The 18,455-nt window shown below is 49.7% G+C and overlaps 1 protein-coding gene across 4 annotated transcripts in view; it reads right to left on the reverse strand.

Annotated features, from left to right (window-relative positions):
- Positions 1-18,455, reverse strand: part of SRRM4 (serine/arginine repetitive matrix 4) — a 47,266-nt gene that overhangs the window by 11,740 nt on the left and 17,071 nt on the right. The window contains exons 2-8 of one of the 4 annotated variants that reach the window (XM_039726095.1): positions 16,339-16,482; positions 14,091-14,171; positions 12,658-12,729; positions 11,044-11,070; positions 10,540-10,590; positions 7,768-7,860; positions 6,627-6,789 (exon numbers count right to left, since the gene is read on the reverse strand). In XM_039726095.1, the coding sequence (XP_039582029.1) occupies positions 6,627-6,789; positions 7,768-7,860; positions 10,540-10,590; positions 11,044-11,070; positions 12,658-12,729; positions 14,091-14,171; positions 16,339-16,482 (631 nt within the window). Of the gene's footprint in view, positions 1-6,626; positions 6,790-7,767; positions 7,861-10,539; positions 10,606-11,043; positions 11,071-12,657; positions 12,730-14,090; positions 14,172-16,338; positions 16,483-18,455 lie in introns of all 4 variants that reach the window. The other 3 variants (XM_039726094.1, XM_039726093.1, XM_039726096.1) reach the window with 3 other exon arrangements.

Raw genomic sequence — 18,455 nt, forward strand, 5'->3', positions numbered from 1 at the left:
CAAACACGTGCACATGCCCTCATGCCACGCTCTGGGGCACACAATGCCCCCATCTATGCCATGCTCTCCACACCAGGGACCTGGGCCATGCCCTCACCAATCTCGGGCCTTCTGAGCCAAAAAACCACATTGCAATGTTGGTGCTATCTCAGGCAGCAGAGGAGACCTGGATCAGCTGTCACACAGCAGGCACAGGGCCAGTCCCTTTGGAAAGTTTAGCTCTGGACTGGATGACTTTTTCATCCTCAGAGGGGCTGCAGACTCAGCCTGTGTCATGTTTCATATGGATTTCCTTCATCCTATCAGATGGTGCCTCCATATCCCCACTCCTGCCCGTGGCATTCAATCTGTGTCCCCAGGGAGAGCTGCTCCGGACCCAGTTCAAGGTGCTAACTGGGACAGGGACAGCTGACTCGGACACAGGTGCTGAACCAGCAGTGGCTGAAACCAGAGCAGGGCTCCCAACACCCACAGCAGCTCCCAGCACAGTGTGCACAAGGATAGCTGCCCACAACACTCTGCTGCTCTGAGAACACCTGGAGCTGGAGGATCTCCAGGTACTTTCTGTGTTGCCAAGGAGAGAAGCATTACTGCTTCTGGATAAGGGATTGGTTCATCCCAGCAAATCCATAATGGAGTTACCCATCTCCACCCCACACTAACTTCTAATTGATGCTCAGTCCCAGCTCAGAGAAATCAGAAGCCCCAGCAGCAATGATGGGAAATTAAGTGATCCTTCTTCATTAGCCAACTTGGACCTTCAATGCAGAAGCCCTGGACAGAGCAGAAACGTCTCCCAAATGCTCCCAGCTAGGAATGAGTGGAGACACACATTGCAAATGTTCATTTCAGCATCTGGAACTGCTTCTTGCTTCTTCTCAGCTCTAGCAATTCTCTATCAGTCCTTGCTTACTCTAGCAGAAACTGGAATGTCACAGGAGCCTAAGGGAGCCAAATAGCCAGCTCTGCTTTTCACCAGCTCTTTCTGAAACTCTGATGCCACATCCAGAGCCCCAAGAGACCTGACCTCTGTGCTGTGGACCACTGCACTCTCCCCAGCCACATTCCACAAGATTGTACAATACAGGATTGCACTTTCAAACACGTTACCAGGTATTTTTCTTAAAAGATGGGTTTTGGTTTGCATTTAAGCTGAATCCTAACCCAGAGACAACGAGCTTTTTATCACCTTTCACTTACAGGCACAAAAACAGCATGTAAGGTGCTCCCTGGCTGCAGGGGTAGGATGAGCCTGGAGTGGGCACAGGGCTGCTCCAAGGGACACTGACCCAGGCATCATACACAGAAATACCTTCCTTCTGTTCCTTCCCAGTTTAAACTGAAAGGCTATTACTGCTGCCAAGAAATACAGCACTTTCTTGGCATTTCTAAACCAGCTTTTCAGACTGACTCTGAGACCTGGCATCCTTGCTTCTGCTCTGCCTTGGCTGACATCTACCTTCAAAGCAGCAACTGTTGTCAGCACATCACAAAATCTGTCAAATGACCGGGAGGATCAACAAGCTCCTCTGCAGTTCAACATCTGTGGCAGCAACACTCTGGGAAGAGGCAGTGTGGGTATCAGTGAAATATGGAGCTGACAGTCTGGGTGAGGGCTGGAGGGTCTGCATGGGGCAGGGGGGACACAGCAGCTTCTCAGCCCCACCACCCTGGGGCAGCAGGCTGTAACCAGGGGCTTCCTGCAGGCTCTGGGGGAGGTTCTGCCCTGCAGCAAGAGCCAGGACAAGTCTCAGGGTGCTCAGCTTGCCTGCCTGCTCAGACCAATTCCCTGTATTGCCCACTGGATGATCTTGGCTTTGCTCGTGGTCCCATTTTACTGTTTCTGAAAGTCTTGCCCGTCACCCAGGATGGAAACAGAGTACCACATCTAAAACCACTGCACAGAGCTCAATTGAATCACACCATTCTGTGTGATTCTGAATTCTAATGGCTTTTTACTTTTCCAGGGTGGCTTAAAAGAGCCTGCTCTTTCACAAATCTAATTCTCTCTATGTGAACATTTGGATTTCCCCCCACACACAACCCCTAATAAGTAATCAAATAATCTCAGTGAACTTTGTTTCATCCAGCTTTCAGCAGGGAACATACTGCTGCCCTCAAGGGAACCCAGGATATGTATTTATTGGTTTGTTTTTTTGTTTTTTTTTTGTTTTTTTTTTTGTTTCAAATCATTATTTAATCAAGATGAGGGGGGAGCAGAAATGAGGCACTCATATTCCAGACTGTAATTCCAAGTGCAATCCCAGACCAAGAGGCAGCGCAGTCTAATAGGTTACAAAAACACAATCACTGCTCGTCTTGCAATTAAACTGAACAGCTCCATTTACTGTGCCACAAACAGCCCCGGGGCAAGAGATGACAATGCTCAAAGTTGTCCCAGCCATGCGGGGACAGCAGCGTGGCACAGCCTCACTCAGAGCTGCAGCATTTCTTCCGTGGGTCTTTTTTCTCTTGTTTTGCAACTCACTTCAAAGCAGAGTTAATTTCTCTTTCAGAGGGGCATAACGTCTGCTTTTCTCTCTTTTCCTAGGCGCTGTGCTAATGAAAGGAGTAAAACACTTGTGTCGGTGACCCTGGCGAGCCCCGGCCAACATCTGCCAGAGCCGCCGGCACAGGGCCAGCACCTGCTGGGGCTCTGCACCCGCCCTGGGCTCCTCCACCTGCCAGAGAAAAACGGGAAATGGCCTCGCTGCTGCTCAGAACCTACCCCAGCTGAAAAGCCAACTTCTGACCGAGTACAAAAAACAGAAGTTCTGTAGGAATTCAGTGGTTTTGCACAGTTATGAGTCCCTGACTCAAGGAGCTCTGAGTGGGAAGATCCCCCTTTCTTTGGCTGGATGGGGAGTTCAGGGTGAGGCTTTCTGTACCACAAGGGCTAGATGAGTCCCAGAGCAGGAAGGCAAGGACACAGCTGTCCCTGCAAGCCCTGAGCTTGGGTTATTTGGGGCTGGATGGTGACACTGCTGAGCAGCCTGGCTCACTAATACATTGCTGGGATAAACTCCAGAGAATGCCAAGCAAAGGTTTGTTTCTTTTCAAGGATCTTTTTAGCCTGCTGGGGTGCTGGCATTGTATCCCACCCACCTCAGCTTGAGCCAGGCTGGCATTGCTTTGGAGCAAGGGTTTGTCTTCTACCACCTCTTTTTGGTACCTGGTGCACAGCCCAGCTCTTCAATGGATACAGGCAATGATCCTTGCCCCCAGCTGCTGCTCCCAGCACTGAGCTGTGGATTTGTCACACAATAACCAGAGGTAACCTCAGTCCCCTGGGAGGGGGAAATGGGAAAAGAAAAAAGAGAAGAACTTCCATATTTATAGAAGGTTTTTCCTTTCTGCTCTTGAAGGGCCCTGTCTGCTGTCACAAACATTCTGCCTAGCACTCAAAAGAATAGTTTACCCTGTGTAAGCCAAAACTCAGGCTAGGAAACAGCAGCAGCAAGCTGCCATAAGGTTTCCTCAGCCTTCCAGCACACTCTGTCCCAGTCCCTGCACAGCATTTCCCCATTCTACCTTCCTGCAGACACCAGCACAAAGACAAACAGCATCATTTGGACCAGCTGTATCCCACTGAGCTTCACTGGAAACCTGGCTCAAGCCTGTGATAATTTGTGGCATCACAAATGAGTTACAGTGAAAGCAAAGGAGCTGGCAAGGAAAGTGTATGCACGGTGCAGTTATCTTCATCAGCAACAACAAAGGCAATTAGATCTGTGCCCTGCAGGTATTTATATTGCACTGCTAAAGGAAAGCACTGTGGCACAGTCATCCATCTGTGTCGGTGTGGAATAAAGTGCCTGCAGCTGGGCAGGGGTATTCTGTACAGAAATAAATGCTGCACATTACCCACAGCTTCTCTGTGCCTGCTGAGGCACAGGCCCACAATCCTGCTCTCCACAGGTGCCTCTTGCTGCTGCACAGGATTAAAGGAGAAGCTTGGAAATTCACTGCCAGAAAGAAAAGTAGCAGGGAACTTTGAGGTGTTTCTGCATGTGTACATGCATGTGTGGGTGCATCAGCTTTGGCATAAAGAGGGAAGGAAGCAGCAAGGTAGATGCATAGGCAGGGCATTGTTTTGTGTGCTTTATCCCCCAGCAGTTCCAGGCAGACCTAGTTAGAAATTGTGGTTGTTTCATTACAAAGGAATGAAGACAAATAGGGCGGGGAAGACAGCAAAATTTACCACAAAGCACTTCAAATTTTCAGAAGCAAAACAATGTAGAATATAAAATATCTAGAAAAGCAAAACCTTTGTTTTGGAAGTGCTATAGCATTATCTTGTATTTCCCTGTATTTCTGTGTATTTTTCCCTGATCCTCCTTGAACAGTCCCTTTCCTTTGGAGAGATGACAGTGCATCTCTCCAGGTAAGGATGGTTTGGTTTGGAAGCCCATGCCAGATGGAAGGATAGGGAGTGTAACATACCAGCTCTCACAGAGGACTGAAACATGGCATTTTTGAATCCTAATTCTGAATTTTTTCACAAAATCTTTTATTCTCCAGCTTTTTTTTTTTTATATATGTGATCAACATATTTTGCAAGAGCACATTTTCATTTCAGGCTGCTCTCAAACTCTGACAGAACGAAGCTTATTCATAGAGCAACCATTTAACTTATGAAAAGGAAAGGCTTCAAAGGGTTGTGTATAGTCATTAATAAATGAGACTAAAGGTTCCCATTTCATTTTTCCCTTGCCAGTTTTGAGTATATGATATTTAATGACCTTATTCAGCAAAATTTCAGGGGCAGCTCTTAACCAGGGGCTTAAATTTGAACAAGTGCTTAAATGTGCTCTTGAATGGTGTCCCAAGAGAATGTACTTCTTTTGGGGACAGGAGGACATGTAGTGGCTTTCATGAGTCATTATGCCTTTTAGTCATTAAAATATTTGCCTATGTTATTAACCCTTACTAGAAAGAACACAGGAGTATCCTGATGACTTTTACTTTGCATCCCCCCACCCTGCATCTGGAACTATCAAGCTCTTGTCTTTCCTTCCCTGCAGCTTTTTCATTTGCTTCACTCATTTTACCTCGAGTGAAGCAAATGGAAAAGCGAGTGCAGGATGCTTGAGTTTAGCTCATTTTAAAGCTTTTAAAATTTTAAATTAGAGTTTACTCTTTCTCAGGAAACAGAACAGCTGGCAGTTGGCCTCACAGGACTTAGGAAGCCTGGCTTCCGAGAGAGGAAACCTAGCACTAATTAAAAACTAGGCTTAGGCTCAAAAGCGTTTATGAAAAATACTCTGCTTGAACTAAACAACACCCTGGTGCCATGATGCAGTCTTTGGCTGGCTGTTTTTTTTGTGGGGGAGGAGCTCTGAACTCAGCAACACCCCCAGTTCATGACAATGAGCTTCATACCTTGTTTTCCTTCCTCTGCGTGTGCGTGCACACATCAGCGTGTGGTGTGAGGTTCTGCTCTCCACGCTGCCTTATAAGGCTTTACAAGCAGTGACTCACATGGCCCCACACGCTCTATAACGAGAGCAAATATGCATATCTATAATGTTGAGAGACAGCTTGTGCCTGTCTGTACCCACGTACAATCCCTGGGTATTTTGATCGGCACGCTGTCTGTGTGGGTGAGTGGGTAGAGTCTCTCCTCTTGCTGGCACCATCTCTCTCCTATCTGATGTAGCTCCTGCGTGTGGCTGAGCTATTTCCAACTGATGACTGGGCCTAAAGGAGAAAACAACTTTGGGGCTTGGAGGACTCTGTAGTCAAAACACCTCTAGCATTACACATCCACATGTGTGGCTATCAGATCCTGAACTACCTCCAGTCCTGTGTAGCAATTTCTCTCTCCAGAGTGCCTGTCTGATACCAACACCACAGTCAGGGCATCACACCTCTGCTTTACTGCTGCCAGGAACAAAGGGGAAGCATGCCACAGAAGAGGAAGACTGGTATCAATCTCTTACTAATATTTCTCTCCATCTCTTGCTCCCTCAATTAATGTATTATATCATCTCTTTCTGTGTATATGGAAAAACATCCCAAGGCACTGAGCCTGATTTTTACCCTCAGATGCACATGCAGTTCCCATTAGCATCAATGAGGGCTGCTCATAACTTCCAAATTTGGCCCCTGGGCTTGTCAGTCCAGAGGAACAGTGATCCTAGAAGGATCCTGATAGTCAGAAAACATCCCATGCCAATAATCACCAGCTCATTAAATGTAAATGTTCCTTCTGTATATGTTTGATACCCTTCTTCAGCCTGAAGGACTAAACTTTTGGATGTAAAGACCTGTGAAATAAGTTCACATCCAGCTGAGCAAAGACTGCATAACAAACTCTTCCCTTTAAAATATCGTTTCTGGAGGCCACTATCTCTTTTTTTTTCTTTGTTAAATGTCCTCAATTCATTATTCATAGGCTAAAGACTTTTCAGGTTTTCCCCCTCTCCAGCCCCACCCTTGGTGTGAAAGTGCTGAAGGAAGGAATGACTTTACATACACTGGAAAACAGCACCATGAATTAATAATACAGTTTAACCAAGTTCGTCTAACATCACTATAATTGAGTTATAAAAATTTCATATCAGAGTTCTTGCCCAGATTTCTCTGGCTAGTTCAAGCAAAGAAGGACAGTGTGTAATACTTACTACTTCCTTAGAAGACAGGAAGCTGTAGAGTGGGAGGGTTGGGCTGGCTTTTTGACTGGCCTGAACCTCTGCAGAGGAGCTTCTCTTTGCCGTGACCTTTGAATGGTGCCAGGAGCGCCTTCGCCGTGTTTTACGCCCTTCCTCCCGAGACCTGGCTCTGTGCCTCCAGGAGACAGGAACAGCCAAAATGTTATTCCTTAGGACTGTAGTAGTGCCCTTTCCCAGCTCCACACCAACCCTTGGCAGGTCTGTGCTAGGACTCTGTGTATGGGAGAATTTCCTTCCACATGACTGCTCTGTGGAGTCATGAGGGAGAGAAAAGGGATGTTTTGCTATTCTACTTTAAAGAAAAATAATAATTTTGCATCCAGGCTTTGGACCTTAACCTCAAATTTCAGCTCCAATGCATGATTTTATGGTGGCTCGAGGCAAGCCATGACCTTCCTGCACCATAGAATGTTCCTATGGTGACACACCTCCAAGAGAAAACACGCTCTGCTCTTGCATGAGCACCCCTCCAATTACTGATTGCATTCCTCCCCCCACTGATCCTCAGCTTTTCATAAGAAAATTCCCAGTACTTAGGAGGAGTGAAGTAGGAGAGTGGGGGTGGGCTGTTCAAGTGCTTTCAGAGAACATGAAAAATGAAATTATTATGTGTATAAATCACTTGCTATTGCAGCAATGCTGGGTCTAGCACCAGCATCCACTTAGCCGGCCCCAGGACGCATCTGTCATCCAGAGGAGAGATTTTAATCAGGTCAAAGACAATGACTATAGATTGCCACAGGCAAATATATTTCCATTGCTAAGACCATGTTTAAGGGTTTCCTGGGACATCAGCAGTACAAAACCCTTGGGCTGGGGAAGGGACAGTAGACTGGAATCAGCTGTCACGGGCTGAGCATCAGCCATGGGGATTAGAAGTGACTGTCAGATCAAAAAGCTGCAGCCACTGCTTCTTGAGGCAAAACCCTTCCATGGCTGAGACCACAAACAGCTCAGCCCCCAGTGTGTGACACTGCTGCTACCAGAGTGGGAAGTGCTCAGAGAGCCTGCAGGTCACACAGGCTGTGGCAGCCACATCCTTGAGCCCAGCAGGCAGTGCTGAGGACACTGAGCTTGGGAGCAGCGCCGTTACCTGCTCCGGCAGCTGGGGGAGTGGGAGTCGGAGCTCTCTGAGCGAGAGTGGCAGCGGCGATGCCGATGGGATTTCCGGGTGCGCCCACGAGAGCTTTAAGAAGCAGAAAGAAAACCCGAATTAGGTTAGCAAGTGGGGGGATGCAAGAGCCAGCAGCTGAAGGCTGAGGTCGATAATGTTCAAATCAGAAGGGAGGTATGCCTTTTAAACCAAAGAGATTGGTGTATGAAACATGGCACAGAACATCAAGGCATGAGAAATTCTCCATCCCTTCATCGCTGCAGTGACATCTTCCTGAGATCTCTGCTAGCATTTTACACACAAGCCATTAGGTTGGCTCTGTAGCATGCTGGGGGAAGATTTGTGGACAAGCATGTGGGAGTGCAGCAGCCAGCACCAATCCTTTCAAGACTTTAAAGAGCCATGTGCTTGCCTTTCATCCTGCAGCCTACCCTGTAACAGGCAGGCAACTGCCCAAGACCTTCCTGTTGCTGAGCCTTGGGGGAAACACCATCTCTGTGTGCAACCCATCACAAACCTCCAGCCCTCTCCCTGGTCCTTGTTAAAAAGCAGGTGCAGAAGGACAAGCTACAACTGACAGAGTACACTGGGCAGCAGCCAGCCTTCCCCACCCTCTCCAGGTGGGAGCATTTAGCCAGCCCTGTGCGCAGCTCTCGTTGTTGCTGCACAAAGTACAGCTCTCCTAAGCACAGCCTGCCGTGTGCATGGTTCCTGCTTGAGAGACAGGACCATTTCCCTGGCTTCTGACAGGTGCCCAGTCACTGGTGCTGCCTTTTCTGACAGGGCCTGAGGACAGTCCTCAGCAAACTGTCCCTCTCTAGGGGACAGAGGGCCAGTGCCCTGCTGCAGTTCCTTTGCACCACCAGGATGTTTCTCATGGATTACCTGGCCCTGTTACCTAAGGGCTATGATTGTCCATGCCAACAGCTGAAGTCCTGGGTGCAGAGAGCAGGGTGACAGGCTAGCTGCCACCTTCTGTGCCCTGCCCCTCCAATCTTTGTTCACCACAGCAGTTAATTTAGGTCTGGAAGCATTTCCATCTGCTCAGGCTGGCATAGCTGTGCCAGCAGGCAAAGCTAACTGTGGGTGAGCTGGTGGGAACAGCCTGACTTCATGGCCATACTACACAGGCTCTGACAGCACAAATACAACCTGCTTGGGCAGCATTTAGCAACTTGCTGGTATAAAAACTCAGCAAATAATTGCTTGAGAACAGCATCTCCTTTAAGACAAAAGGGCAACCTCCAGGGCAATTCCTTCAACTCTGCTTGGCTGTTTTCTTTGATGCTTTTCACACCCAATGATTTTGTTTTTCTTAAACTTCGCATTTTGGGATCCTCCTTTCTTATTTCCATACAGCTGAAATCAGCAACACTGAACATCTTTCACTCATATGGTGGATTTGTGTGAAAATCCCTGTGTTTGCCCTTCACCCCCTGCACCAGTCCTTCCAATTTGTCTTCCCTTTCTGCAAAAGGGAAAGCTGGTCCTGTGTGATTTAGATAACCAGATGCTTGATGCAAAGATAAGTCAAAGCAGTGTGATTATCCAAAAAATCCTCATGGGATCCATCTGATCCACGCCTGGGAGCAAAAGATTTGCAGAAACTGGGAGTGGATGAGCTCTGATTTGCCAGCAGAAAAATGAAGCTAAAATGCCTTGGCTGGTTTATCCCCAAAGAGCAATTCCAGCAGCTCTGGTTCCCTGAGGGCAGGGCACACCAGCAGGACATGGATCTTAGCTTTAACTGCACTGTTAGGGTACTGCTGTGTTAGGCTGGGGAGATGCCTCCTTTTACAGATAACCTAGGAAGCCTCTCTTTTACCACTGAGTTTTCCAGGTGCAGGGCAGCCCAGTTTGAGGGGAAACAGCTGAAACTGTGCCACTTAATGTGCAGAAATCTTAGTGAAAAGGAGACTGGCTTTCTGCATGCAATGGAGATGGCCTGTGCAGGCAGTATCCCGAGGCCCAGCAAAGCTGACCAGAGGGTCAGTGCCCAAGGTTCAGCCCCAGGAGTGTTACCTTGCTCTGAAAGCAGGTCAGAAGCTACAAGTTGCAGTTCCCAGAAGACAGAGAATGAAGGGAAAAACAGAGGCAGCTTACAGTCCTTCCAGTCCTGAGGAACCCCATTTTATACCATGCCCTCAACTATATCCCCACAGGACAAGGACTGTGCTGTGCTAACACTCCAGGGCTGAACCTCAACACCAGATTTTTGCAAACTTCATCCCCTCCAAGCAATCCCTTCTCTTCCCCTTGACCCCATTCAGACCCTTGCCTGTGTTGTACCTCATGGGTAGGTCCTAATGCAACCTCCTAGAGCAATATATATATATATATATGGTTCAATATATTATAAATACATGAACCCAGGAGCTGCTGAGGCCCTTCCCAGTAAGGGTGTGCCAGCCTGCCCTTTTGGCAGGTCAGTGTTCAGCCTCTCATGTTGCCCCCACCAAAAAGCTGAAGCCTTCACTCTGGATTGGGTGGACAAGACTTTGCACATCCGTGCAAGATACACAAAGTACAGAAAGAGTTGTCACAAAAGAAAGGCAGAGGAAAGATCTCCAGCCTCTACAAACCCTTTTCCATTCCAACAAAACCAGAATTGCTGGTTTTAGCTTCAAAATAATCGTGAGAAATGCTTAGAGCTGTGCCGCAGGTGTTAGCTCCAGGGGCCCCACCACACCAAGCACTTCCTAGCCCCACACTGTGCAGGCAGGGCAGAGAACTCCATGAACCACTACTTACTGTTTTTTGTGTTTTCTTTCTTCCTTTCTCTTACTTTTGGGGCTCGAGGAACTAAATAAGAAATGGCTAATTAATTTGGAGATTTCTGTTCCGATAAAAAGCTGCACAATCACACATCAATGTTACAGCTCAGTTGCCCAAGAGCATGCAGTAAAAATGAAAGGGATTCATGATTGTCACAGCACAGGGGGTCTGAGTGCCTGCTGACAAATCTGCTTCATGGGCTTGGCCAAAACCCTCAAAGGGATCAGCCAACTTGGTGACTTTGCCTTTTTCCATAGAGAAAATGAGTACCTCTTGATAATGTATACACACATACTGGAATCAGAAGAGCTCTTCCAGTCCACACCCGGGGAGTCACCAGACCCACATGGAATGGGGGGACCCAAGGGGATTCCATAAGGAAACACAGAAGAAATGTCTCCTGCCCCAGTCAGTGAACATCAGCCTTGAAGAGACCATTAAACTTATTTCTAAGGGACCACTCATTTGCTCAACTCTTACCTGTGCCTTCTCTTCTTTGATGACAACCTGCAAGACACAAATATGTACATTGAATAAAGGGTCTCACAAAACTGGAAGTTTGAGTCCAAGGCAATGTGCTTAGGCTCAGACTGAGCACTGAGAGAAGATCTCATCCAGCACCTGGGCAGAATGGTCCTGCCTCTCCTTTAGCCAGCTGGTGAGGGAGCAGCTGAGAAATGCTGGTGTGACAGAAGGGACCAGCATGCTCTACAAGTAACGGAGAACATGGTCCTCAGGATAAGTCTTTGGAGAGATCACATACATCCCCTATCTCTGGTGGGTCCTTTTTCTCTACTACTGCCTCCAGTTTTGTACTGCATGTAGAGGTGGGTCCATTCCCTGGTTTTCTGTATGAAAGACCAAACAGCAGTCCAGGGAAAAATCCTCTCTGTGTAACTCCAGAGCAGTCTCACAGCCAAACCAGCATCATGGCCCTGTCTTGCCTCCTGGAGCACCCCTGGGATGACACAGGAGACACCTCTCTCATAGACAACACCCTGGTGGCATGGAGGACACACCCCTGCAGCAAGTCCTGGTCCCAGTGCACTGCACACCCCACTGACTCTCCTCTCAGCCTGGAGCACAACATCCTGCAGAAGACACGGCCTGAAGTCCTGCCTGGAGGGGCTGTGAGATTGCCTCTGTCAAAGTCACTTGGGGTCTGTCGCTGAAATGCTGCCAGGTGTCTGCAAACAACCTCCTCTGGTCACTAAGCCTGAATGTTTCATATGATGCAGTCTTATGGGACCACCTCCACCTTATCCTTGGTTTGCAGAGGCATATATGGCCACCAAAGGTTCAAAGCCAGAGTTTCTGACCCAGGACTTCCATCAGGAGATGGCATCCACAAAAGAGGATAAGAATTCCTCCTTGGGAAGAAAGTCTTTTAGAGAAGTTCCTATATCTTTATTTCTCCTTCTCCCTTGCTCTTTGGAGATTCAAGCTCAACTTTTCACCCTGTTATTCACTTTTGGTAGCTTCTCTCTTTGGTTCAATATATTATAAATACATGAACCTGCTTAGGGAGATGGAATCCACTGTTCTAATCAAATATTGGTTTAACAGCTCAGAGAAAACAGTGAAATATTTGCAATTTTAAAAATTAATCATGCTCTTTGAATTAAAAATGGACTTCAGAAGGGGAAGGTGGAAACAGTCGCTGGGGCTGGGAGAGGAGACTGCGATGTGGGCATGGGGAGTTGATCTGAACCTTTTTCTCATGCTGACACTCTCTGCAGGCTGGGGAGAAAGGGATGGAGACCAGCACAAGCCCTGAGTACTGATCCCACTGGCATTCCCGAGGATGGACACATCTGAATAGGACAGCAAGGTCAGAGGCTCCACACACCTCTCAGCGATGTGGCTTGTCCCCACACCCCACCAGTTCATGTTTCTCTGTTTGCACTGGGTGGACACCCCATTCCATGCCCTTCTAGCCCAGAGGGACTTGGGCTATGCCTCCCCTTGGCTGCCCAGTGCTCAGGGGCTCATACCACTCTGCCCACTGGGACCAACAACTGCCTAAGGCAGCAGTGCCTTCCACCCCTTCTCCAAACCCCCAACAGCCAATTACATTTTCAAGGGAAAAAATACCTGTTTCTTTTTCGCTTCTTGGAGCTTTTCTTCTTCTTCTTCTTCACAGGTGAAGGGCTGTAGGAGGGAGACCTGAGGGGGCAGAGGGGCATTAGGGACCACAGGGCTGCTCACAGCCGTGCCAGCCACCCCAACAATCACCCCACCACCAGTGGCATCTCCAGGGCAGAAAGTGGCTGGGGCTCCTGGTAGGAGCAGGATGAGCTCAGGGAGAGACCCAGGGATGAGCCTCAACCCAGCTCCACTGCCCTGAGGGGAGGGCGAGAAGATGGCGGCACCTCCCTGGGCTGTGGAACCCCCAGGCCCTCACGTCTCCATCTTACACTGATCCTTTTCCTTCACACCCAGCTGAGAGCTGCCATCCCCTCCTGCCCCACACATCACCATGGCCACCCTCACATCCTTCGCTAACCCTCTCTCCTCACACCCAGTCAAGGGCTGCCCTGCCCATCCCATCACACTGCCATGGCTCCCTCACACCCAGCCAAGGGCTGCCCTGCCTGTCCCCTCATGCCACCACAGCTCCCTCATGCTGCCGTGGCTCCCTCATGCCACCATGGCTCCCTCACACCCAGCCAAGGGCTGCCCTGCCTCTCCCCTCATGCCACCATGGCTCCCTCATCCCCCTCTACCCTCATACCCAGCCACGGGCTGCCCTGCCTGTCCCCTCATGCCACCACAGCTCCCTCATGCTGCCGTGGCTCCCTCATGCCACCATGGCTCCCTCACACCCAGCCAAGGGCTGCCATCCCTGTCCCTCACACTGCCGTGGCTCCCTCATGACATTCTTCCCTCACACCCAGCCAAGGGCTGCCCTGCCTGTCCCCTCATGCCGCCATGGCTCCCTCATGACCCTCCTCCCTCACACCCAGCCAAGGGCTGCTCTGCTTGTCCCGTCATGCCAACATGGCTCCCTCACACCCAGCCAAGGGCTCACCTGCCTGGCCCCTCATGCCACCATGGCTCCCTCACGATCCTCTCCCCTCACACCCAGCCAAGGGCTGCCCTGCCTGGCCCATCACACTGCCACAGCTCCCTCATCACCCTCTACCCTCACACCCAGCCAAGGGCTGCCCTGCCTGGCCCCTCATGCCGCCATGGCTCCCTCATGCTGCTGTGGCTCCCTCACACCCAGCCAAGGGCTGCCCTGCCTGGCCCCTCATGCCACCATGGCTCCCTCATGCCGCCATGGCTCCCTCACACCCAGCCAAGGGCTCACCTGCCTGTCCCTCAGACCACCATGGCTCCCTCATCATCCTCTCCCCTCATACCCAGCCAAGGGCTGCCCTGCCTGTCCCTCAGACCGCCATGGCTCCCTCATGACCCTCTCCCCTCACACCCAGCCAAGGGCTGCTCTTTCAGTCCCACCACGCCGCCATGGCTCCCTCACACCCAGCCCTGCCTGGCCCCTCACACCGCCATGGCTCCCTCACCTCCTTCTCTTCTTGCGGCCAGATTTCTTTTTCTTCTTCTTCCCCCGAGCTGGCAGCGGCCGCTCCCCATCGCATGAAGGGCTGAGGATGGGGACAAGACCCAATAAACGTTAAAAATAATAAAAATAAACCCCGAATGGGCTCACATGGGACTCTCTGGCATTGCCACCTCAGGGATATGGGGCAGCAAGGTCAGTGTTCATGGTGGGCCAAGGGTGTGGGTGTTGCCTCATTACCCTCGAACTAATTATTTAGTCACAGTTTAAACGAACTGTCTAATAGAGATATAACAAGACAGCTCCACCACAGCTATGCTGATTATTTAAAACATGTTTGCTGAGGTTAACGACTCCAAAACAGATTTATAGGTTTTGTTGCTCTTTGTAAATATGCTTTAAATAATTAATTGGCATTTAATTTGCATACAGTAATTATTGCAACCAGATGCATCTAACTATAATAAAGACTTGACATGTGTTAAGTAGCAATTGATTAGAAATATATATATATTTATTGAGACACTATGGTAATTGAAGGAGATATGCATCTCTTATACAGTTGTTAAACCTTGAAAATAAACCCTCTTGCAAATTAATTTCTTCTTTAAACATATGATGCTGAATCGTGTTATGTTTCAATGAAAAGCAAATACCGTGGTTAATTAATTCAGAGCATTGGGCTGAAAGAAATGACAGATACTCTGTGGCTACTCATTAACTAAAGCAAATGCTTGTAAAGACAGAGGCAGCTGGTGGCATCCCTAAATCCGCCATGTGGATCTCCAAACAGATCCACAGGTCCCTCTGAATCCCCAAATGGATCCATGACCAAGGTTTGTGGGGGCACAGCAAGCTCCCCAAGGCCTCTGAAAAATCACTGACAGTGCTGGGTTTGTGTCTTGGGCTCCCCATTTCTCATCCTGCATCTGGGAATAGCCAGAGGCAAGGAATGGGTGGAAGCAGCCCCACAACTGGAGAATGCTGTGAGATCTTCACTGCAGAAACAGGGCAAAAATTGAGCAGTTTTCTGCAGCAAGAGCAAACATTATTGCTAATGAAAGTACTAATGCAGAGCAAACGACACTTTGAGGGGGGACACTCAGACTCCACCACCCCCCAACACTTGATCATCCAGGGCTTGAATTGCCAGTGAAATTACACTATCATAAAAACTCAATTGCTTAGCGCTTTTAATACACTTTGGGAAAAAAAAAAATAAAAGCTCTGCAAAATGAAACTGCAGGCTAATGCTTCAGTTGTGAGCTGTGAATAATGAGTGCTTCTGGTGCAGTAAATCCAGTGTGCAAGCACAGCATGGCCCCACGGAGCACCCACATCCTCCTCCTCACTGCTCCTCCCAAGGATTTCACGGATCAGCAGCAGCACCACGAGAGGATGTGGCACACCTTGGGCTCAGTGGCCCTTCTGCCTCAATGCAGACAGAAATCATGCATTTTCCAGGATGTCTCATTGTCACTAAGCTCGGACACCTGCCCAAAGACAGCCAGGGACACGGCTGGGCACTGCCACAGCCACAGGAGAGCAGGGAGCAGCATCTCATGCTGCCCCAGGCGGTTTCTGCAGAGCCCTTCTCCCTCTCCCCAGATAAAGTCTTTTGTCTTTGATGTGGCAGCTTTCCCCTGTGCACTGATCTGACTTCAATTGTTCCTCCACGATTATAATCAAAGTCTAATTAAAAGTGTGCTTTAGATTATTGTTCTGGTTGGCCTGAAATCTGAAGATATGAAATGTGCTTTCTTGCTCTTTCTTTCCAGCATCTTTAGCTGAACGGAGAGGCTTTAATCCCAGAGACGGTTGAGCAGGCAGGGCTCAGAGACCCCAGCTGCTTCATTTACAACGTTTCATTCATTTTTCTCCTCTCAAGTGGTCAGGGACTAACGACAAGCTGATAACGAGGCCGTGTCCTAATGAAGGCAGTGCTGCTGAGCTGATCTAGCACGGGGAGAGGGGAATTGCTGAGCACAATTCCCAGCAGACCTGGTCGTGCAGAGAGTGCTGGCAGGTCTTGGAAGACTGAAGGAGGCTGTAGGAGCAAGCCCTGCAGTAGAAACGAACTGCAGGTTCGTCCCTGCAAACTCGCGGTTGCACACATTTTCTGTGCACACACTGAGACAATGAAGCCGCCCCCAGCTCTCACAGACCCCAGAGGGGCTGAGTAAACACCCACAGACAGCTCCCCTGCCACCCCCATGTCCCAGGGTGGCCCCGCTGACAGCCCTGGCTCCTACCTGCGTGACCTGCGGTGGGCATGGTCTCGTCTGTCCCTCGCCTTGGCACAGCCATTGGTGCTGGCAGGCTCCCTGACCACGCAGCTGCTCAGCTTCTCGGGCCGTCTGTCCTCTGCAGGGTATGGCAGGCAGCTGAGCGTCCCACTGCCGGGGCAAGAGGTGACAGAGAGCCATCAGGAGCTGTCCCTTCAGCTGGGGTCATTCCCCGTGCCCTGCGGAATCTCCTTTCCCTTTTGCAGGTTGGAGCTGTGCAGCTGCGAAGGAGAGCTGTGTGTTGCTCTCAGTGCTCAGCTCTCCCACAGGGCTCTGGAATGCCCCGTTCCCAAGCCAAGCTGCACCCCAGCCAGGCATGCTGTGCTCGTTGTTCAGGCAGAGATGCCACGAGCATCGTGCAGCCAAGGAGCAGCTGGACAGCACAGGCCAGATCCGATCCAATGGGAACAAAAAATAGGAGCCAGTCGGGACATCTTCACCTGCGTTGTGGGGTTTAGAACACCAGCTCTGCAGAGACAGCACAGATTTTGCATCCTGATAGAAAAAAACGAACCCTTTCCCATTTAAAATGTAGTTTTCCACACCTGCTAGTGCCTCAATAACACCTTGCCATACATCCTCATCCTTGACTGGCAGCAAACGTCCTACAAATAAGGTGCTGGGCTTGTGAACACACCTGGTCCAGCTGACAGCTCAGCCTTGAGAAGCTGGGACAGCCCAGCAGAGTTAAGGGGAACCACCTGGGCCAGGTCAGGGCCTGTAAGTGCCCTGGGAGCTGGCAAGGGGCAGAGCAAAGGCAGGGAAAGCCTGGAGGGAATGGTTTCTAAGAAACACTGGGGCTTGTGCAAGCTGAAATGGAGAAAAGAGCTGCTGAATGGAGAAAACAAACCCAAACAAGTCTGCGTGCAGACACTCAGGAGGAAAGTAAATAGGTTTCTAGGCCCTGCAGATATTTATTTCAAAGAATGAAAAGATTAATGAAAAGCCATAAACCTTACCCAGCAGGGGTGCTGGAAACGCTGGGGTTTAGTGTCATCCAGAGCATTATGGAATAGATAAAGCAAACGTGGGCATGTCCAGGCCCAGCCAGGCTGTGGGGTGATACCCTGGGTAGGCTGGGCTCAGCTGGCACTAAAAGCGTCCCCATTCCTTCCCATTACCATTTTAAAGCTGATCCCAGGACTGGGCTGTGGGTGCCACTTTAGAGTCAGCTCTGCAAAGTCCCGTGGCTGTGTCTGTCACCAGGCCTACCTCCTCTCCTTGGAAAGCAGCACTCTGGAGCTCTCAGGCCTTGTGGATCCCAGCAGAGCAGGAGGAGGCTGGGATGTCCCCCTGCCAGCCCTGCAGCCACAGTGAAACATGCTTTGGCTGCAGAGACCACCACACACATGGGCTGTGGGGATAGGAGCCAGGGCCAGGTGTGTGCTGCACATCTGGGCGTTAAGTGGGGGCAAAAGGGTGGTTAAAGAGCAATGGCATGTTAAAAAAGCCCCAGTTAGGCATGGCCAGAGCTTTGCATGCCTCAGAGAACATCCTGCTGCCTGCCTCAGGCATGAATAACACTCCTTGGGGTTGGAGTTGGCACAGGAGCACCTGCAGAAGGGTCACCCCTCTCTTCCCACCTGTGTTTTCTCTCTCAATAACCACCCACTTTCTCTAATAGCCAGCTTTTCCTTGGAGCCCATTTTGTAATGCCTTAACATTTAAGGATATACACAGCCAAATAAAAGAGACAAGGAGAAGTGGGGGGAAACTGGGTGAAATGGTTCTGGCCCAGAATATGCAGGAGGTGAATAGTCCCTCTTGCTTTAAAAAGTCTGTAATAATTCCCCAGTTGCTTCCCAACATCTCCATTATTTTTAACCACCCAGGAAGTTACATGGTTAATCATTTTCTGTGTGCCAGCTAATTGGCTTGTGGCCTTTCCCAAACCCCTTTTAAGAACAGCCTTCTGAGGCTCAATCATTAGGATCCATTAAAAACGTCCCCAAATTAATGACCTGTGCAAAGCGTGAGCTGGATGCACTCCAGCAGCAGAGCAGGAGGGATCCTCCCCAGGCTGGCAGCAGGCTGGAACACCACTGCCAGGACCTGGGCACAACAGGCGACATCCTTGTCACCCA

This window comes from Passer montanus, unplaced genomic scaffold (genome assembly GCF_014805655.1).
Source record: "Passer montanus isolate IOZ18808 unplaced genomic scaffold, ASM1480565v1 scaffold57, whole genome shotgun sequence".
NCBI classification, from domain to species: Eukaryota; Metazoa; Chordata; class Aves; order Passeriformes; family Passeridae; genus Passer; species Passer montanus.